The following is a 6362-nucleotide window of genomic DNA, read 5'->3' on the forward strand; positions in this document are numbered from 1 at the left end:
GTACACCCCAGGACCCTGTGAGTGCTGAGTGAGCCGACAGGGTTTCAAAAAGAGGTTTTTCGTATCAGGCTATAGCAAAAAGATTCTTGTTCTTTTAGGTAATCGTTCCGTGTTCACTGATGCTGCTCGGCACAGCAGTTCCTCCCTGTGAGGTGCTGAGGCTCTGGCACAGGGTGCGCAGAGAAGCTGTGGCTGCTCCATCCCTGGAGTGTTCCCGGCCGGGCTGGGTGGGGCTTGGGGCAGCCTGGGCTGGGGGAAGGTGTCCCTGCCCATGGCAGGGGTGGAACAAGGTAGTCTTTAAGGTCCTTCCAACCCAAACCAGTCTGTGTTTCTGTGAATACTGCATTTGGCACACCAGCTGTCTGGAGTCAGAGTTGTAACTGCAGACACAGTCTGTGTGTTTTTATTTTTTTGCAATAGACCGTCGTGAGACAGGTTAGTTTTACCTTACTGATGATGTGTTGTTGCAATAGTAACTGCAGATACAGTCTGTGTGTTTTTATTTTTTTGGAAAATTATTCAGTGTCAATTCCAGAGTGTGTTTGCACCACAGAGCCACACTGGGGAGAAAGAAAAAGGGCACCAGACTGCATTTTTGAGTTATGAACAAAATCATGGGCCTCAAAGTCTGGATTTTGGATGGGTTTACACTAGAATCAATAACCTACTCATGTTCAGCCCAAGTTACTTTGTTACTTGATGCAATTTAATTTTATTTTTACTGGGTTTATTTTACTGGGTAAATTTTGACAATTTTATTTTTACTGGTTGCTGGTCCCATTCTAGCACTGCCTTGCATCCTGCTGCTTTTCAGGTGCTGACAGGCACCCTGGGGTGCAGCCTCTGCTTTGAGCAGCTCATACTGCTGATGTTGAAAGACTTTCTTGTATCGGAATACATATAGTGGTGATGATGAACAAAACCAAAGTTGGCTAAAAAGGAGGGAAAAGATCTGTTTAGATTGGTTAAAAGTTATTATTCTGAGAATGAAATGTCAGTAGGTTAATTAACCTTTCAAGCAAGTGAAGCCTTTTTTAAAACATTCAGCAGCATCCATGTTTGCTTCAAGAACTCAGGAGCTTCTGAGTACCATAGGCATCACTTCCAAATTGTTTTGGGTATTACAGTTTGAAATACTGTTTTTCTAAAGCAAGTGGTACATTACTGAAGTTCTGACAAAAACAAGTGAGGAAAACATGTTGGAAAACTATGACAGATCAGAAGGTTTAGGGCTGCAAGTGTAAAACATGGTCAGAAAGAAAAACATCGGATTGACACTCAGAACAGTGTGATTTTGCCAGCATTTTCAGCGTGGAATGGCTCCCAGGCACTGGTGAAAGGACTCACACGAGTGCCATGGAACACATTGTGCACGTTATTGCCCAGGGCTGAATCTATTTACAAAACTCCTGTAACTCCCCTTTTTCATACTGCTGTTCCCTCTGCAGAGTTTGAAACTGCAGAAACCCTTCTGAACTCGGAGGTGCACATGCTGCTGGAGCACCGCAAGCAGCAGAACGAGAGCGCGGAGGACGAGCAGGAGCTCTCAGAAGTCTTCATGAAGACCCTGAACTACACTGCGCGTTTCAGCCGCTTCAAGAACCGCGAGACCATCGCCAGTGTGCGCAGGCGAGCGCAGGGGCTGGGCCCTCCCTCCCTCTGGGACACTTCCAGCTAGGACGGCGGTGCTGCTTTAGGACAGGACAGTTTAGTGGTGTTGCTTGATCTGTTCTTTAATTCCAAATCTTGTCTTTCTGGAGAGGCAAGAAATGTGATGATAATTCCTGACAGAGGGTTGTACCTTGCCTTGTGAACTGCTTCTTTTTCAGGAGTTAGTGACAGCTGATTGCATTAAGTGGGAGGGTTTTCTAGACTTTGCAGAGGAAAGTGGAGTTAGCAGATGGAACTTATTTTTCCCCCCTCTATGCAGTTATATAATGAGGCTTTCCTCCTGGAAAAAACTGACCTCAGTGCCAAAAGCAGGATGAAAAAAGATACCTGTTTCGTTCAGTTTATGCCCTTTTATATTTCTATCCTGTAGTTTTACCAAGTTGTTGTCTTTCCTTACAGTTTGCTGCTCCAGAAAAAGCTCCATAAATTTGAGTTGGCATGTTTGGCTAACTTGTGTCCTGAGACAGCTGAGGAAGCAAAAGCCTTGATTCCTAGGTGAGCACTTACATGTTGTACAAAGACTACTTTATACTTCCCTCTGATCCAAAGCCAGCTTTGGGCAGGTCTTCAGCTCTGTTGATGGAAGAACGTTTGGTCTCAGTCTTTCTTCCCATACCCATTGCTCTGACAGAGAGGTGCTGTTTGTACATGTCCCTAATGTGCTCCTGACAACTTTTACTGAATTAAGTGTCATCGGCTTCAAATGAGGGTTCTCAGCCCATCCTGCTGTGTTTGTGTTCATTGGAGGTTTTTTATATTGAAGAAAATGAACTGTTTTGTTGATAATGTGTGGGGAAGCAGTAACTTCTCCGTATCTTGATTGGTTACCTCATGGCCTGAGAAAGAGGAGGGAACAAAACATTTGTCTGAATTAGTTTCTTCCTTATGTGTTCTTATATAAAAGACAAGCTTTGGGGTGACCTCATTGCAGACTCCTGGTGCCTGAAGGGAGCCTGCAAGAAAGATGGGGAGGGACTCTACAGGGACTTGGAGTGACAGGGCAAGGGGGAATGGCTTCACACTGACAGAAGGTTTAGATTAGACATTAGGAAGAATTTCTTCCCTCTGAGGCACTGGCACAGGTTGCCCAGAGAAGCTGTGGCTGCTCCATCCCTGGGAGTGTTCCAGGCCAGGTTGGATGGGGCTTGGAGCAGCCTGGGCTGGTGGAACGTGTCCCTGCCCATGACAGGGGTTTGGAACAACATGGTTGTTAAGGTCCTTCCATCCCAAACCAGTCAGGGATTGTATGATTCTATGTTAAGATTTCACCACAGGAGCAGACTGGAGCATTGCAGCTACATGGACTTCATTTAGAGCTCTGTTTAAACCTGCACCTGCCTTGCCTTTTTGATACCATGTTTTGAAATTATTCAGCAGAAAGTTCTGGGAAGGAGTTTTGTCATGTAAAGAGGAGGCACTGCCTATGCTACTGTACAAACACCACTCCCAATGGATTAGAGTAGTGTTTGTACAGGAGCATTACTGGTTGTTACATACACACCAGTGATGGGATGTTGAGACTGATGGGAGAGAATCATGACTGTCTGAAATGAATCCAGGGGGGAGATTATTTCTGATACCTTTAATGTCTCCTCATTGTTCTTCTCTTGCAGCCTGGAGGGACGGTTTGAGGATGAGGAATTACAGCAGATTCTCGATGACATTCAGACTAAACGCAGCTTCCAGTACTAAGGTTAACCTTCAGCCCCTTCATTTGAACTCTGGGGACTTGGGCTGTTTCTCAGCCCTCTGGCCCAGCCTGTCTCCCAGCTGAGTGAGGGAAGGTGTGGATACAGGGTGCTGCAGTGCTGTGTGGTCACAGGTGCACACAGGCTGGAGATCAGCATTGGCCCTTCGCTTTGTTGCACATGCATGTTGGCAAGGACCTCTATTGTGGGGGCCAAAGAACCTGAAAAGCCTTTTCCCAGTGGCTCAAGTATTTGTTTCTTCCCAAATCCATCTCCCCAGTTTGTAAATTTTCAACGTTTCTGTTTTTTTAGCAGAAATACAGATGTGATTTCATTCTTTTGAGAACTTCTAAAAGAGATGGAGAAACTTGTTTGTGGCTCTGAGAAGGTTCAGTGATGAGCAGTGATGAGGTTTCTTGTTTGTTTGGGTTTTTTAAATTGTTTTATCAGGACTGAATTTTTACAGCTTCCATAATTTTCTATTGTTTAGTGTAAATTAAAAGATATTTCAAATAAAGTTGTGTGGTTTATAAACATTATTTATAAACATTAGGTATTATGATTTTGTTAAGGAAGACTTTCTTGATAAACAAATCCTGGAGATCTGGGGACTCCAAGTATATAATAACACAAGTGCAATTTAGGACAGGTCAGACAGAGGTGTTATTAACTAGGATTGGAGTGAGAGAATTTCTGGGCAGCATCTCCCTATCTGCTCCCCTGTTGTCTGCCAAGTGATTATAGAGACCAAACCTATATCCTGTTACAGAAGAGGGTGAGGAAACCCAATGATTTGGATGTTAACAAAGCTGGGTACCATCCCGGGAGGGATGGACTCCTAAAGCTGATGCTACCTGCCCTAATTCTGGGAAGGAGCCAGAGTTATCCCAGCACTGCAGCTGGATATCACAGATTGTTAGCTTACATTTGAAAGGATAAACTTAGCCAGCCCTCACAGATCTTACAATTTTACCACCACACCTGGAAGAAGGAAGGGTGTTAAGGCATTATTTGTGATGATAAGCAATAGAGTTTTACTGATCTTGCAAGAAGGAGAGAAATACGATATAATTTCAGCTCTTACCAGACACTTCATTTTGCTGCTGTGCTGAAAGGCCACTCTGGCCTGTGACCACTGCTTGGGCACCCTCAGACAGCACATCACCTCATACAGCGTTTGTGCCTGTGCCAGAGTGGCAGTAAGTCTGCAAGTCACTAAACAAGACTTTCCCCTCTAACCACGAGTGGGAGTGACTGGGACTATGCTGGAGGGAAGTGGCATGACACTGGGAGCAAGAGAGACCAAGCTGGGGGTGACTAGGATCATACTGGGATCCTTCTGGGATCCTACTCAGAATGAGAAGGAGCATGTGGGGGGCAATTAGGACCGTGTTGGGGGCAAGTGGGTTCTACTGGGAGCACTTGGGAATCATGCTGGGGGTGACTGGGGTGATAGTGGAAGCAGCTGGGTCCACACTGATGGTGGCTGGGAGTGGCTGTGAGCAAGAGGGATGTTGGTGGAAGCCTCTTGGAGCAACTGTGAGTGACTGGCAGCATGCTGAGGGCCACTGGGTTATTGGAAATGATTGGGATTATACTGGGAGTGCCTGAGAGGTACTGGGTTCATCCTAGGACTGACTGAAACCAGATAGTGATAATGCTGTGAGCATATTGGGAGTGACTGGAAGCATACTGGGGTGAATGAGAACAGCTGGAATGATGCTGGGATCCTAGTGGCATGATACTGAGAGAGGGGGATCATTATGAAATCATGCTGGGAGTGAGCTGAACCATACTGGAGGTGCCTGGGAGCATGGTGGCAGCACCTTGGAACAGGCTGTGGGTAACTGGGAGGGGCTGAGTACTAAACTCATGTTGAAAGAGAGGAGTGCTCAGGAGTAACTGGGCCTAAGCTGGACACAGCTAGAATCCTCTGACGAGAGACTTGGATCATAATTGGGGTGACTGGGATCATAATGGTGATGAGTATGGTTGTACTGGGAAGCACCTAGGATCACCCTCAGAGTAACTGGGAACAACTCGACTAATTCTGGAAGTAACTGGCAGTAACTGGGTGTAGTCTGGGGCTGACTGGTTGTTACTGGGCTTGGATGCTAAGTGTATAACCCCCAGCAGATGGTGAGGAGGTGAAATGTGGCCAGGCCGAGGGGTAATCCAGCAGTTTTTGTCCCAGCACATTTTTCAGTGCCAGTGGAGAATTAAAGTCTGCGAGAGTTGATGTGCCACTAGGTACTTGTAGGTGAGGAGGATTGCTCAGAGCACCGTGGTCTGAGTGCCCACGGGAAGGTGAGTGCCAGCACAGCGTTGGCTCTTCAGGACAGTTTGTGTGGCAGCTCGTGAAGGACATTGGAAGATGCCCAAGAGTGTAACAATGTGCAGGTACATGTAGCTGAGGAAGACACAGATAGCTCTCGTGCTGTATGGAGTTGAAAGGCTGTGAGAAGGGCTAATGTGGAATCTGCCTTTGTCCTGGCACATGTTTCTGTGCAAGACGTAGATGGAAACTCTTGGACTCTGCAAGACTGAAAGTGGGTCTGTACTGAGCATATACACACTTCCAGTATAGACTGAAATTGTGTCTAAAGAAGGAAATTGCTGATCACTGCAGTCTGTCTGCAATATAGAGTAGCAAGAGGATGGTGACTGAGTTCTTTTTTCAGGACCTTTTGTATGGGAGCTGCTGCACGTTGTAATCCTTTCAACTGCAGCAAACCCCCTGGAGCTGTGCATTTTCCTGCTCGGCTGCAGGGACTGAGAGAATTCTTTTTGTTTTGCTGAGTTTGGCTGCAAAACTTTTAAGGTCCAGTAGCTGCTGTGATTCTAGAGGGGTTAGAATGAAAAGCTAGAAGTGGCTTTCACTTTGCCCTTGCAGCTTACAAACAGCAGCACAGACAGGTCTGGATGCTTTCCTGCTCCACTCTGTGTACCTTGTTCAGCCTTGCAAACACCTGTCACAAGATGAAAAACCTACAGCAGCTGATG

The 6362-nt window shown here is 46.2% G+C and overlaps 1 protein-coding gene across 1 annotated transcript; it reads left to right on the top strand.

Annotated features, from left to right (window-relative positions):
* The first annotated feature begins 1452 nt into the window (after positions 1-1452).
* Positions 1453-3758, top strand: POLR2D (polymerase (RNA) II (DNA directed) polypeptide D). Its single transcript, XM_009080729.1, has 3 exons — positions 1453-1629; positions 2071-2166; positions 3285-3758. Exons 1-3 carry the CDS (start codon positions 1490-1492, stop codon positions 3361-3363), a joined length of 315 nt encoding a protein of 104 aa, XP_009078977.1. The 5' UTR covers positions 1453-1489; the 3' UTR covers positions 3364-3758.
* The last annotated feature ends 2604 nt before the right edge of the window (positions 3759-6362 follow it).

The sequence above is a fragment of the Acanthisitta chloris genome, unplaced genomic scaffold (genome assembly GCF_000695815.1).
Source record: "Acanthisitta chloris isolate BGI_N310 unplaced genomic scaffold, ASM69581v1 scaffold16038, whole genome shotgun sequence".
NCBI lineage: Eukaryota > Metazoa > Chordata > Aves > Passeriformes > Acanthisittidae > Acanthisitta > Acanthisitta chloris.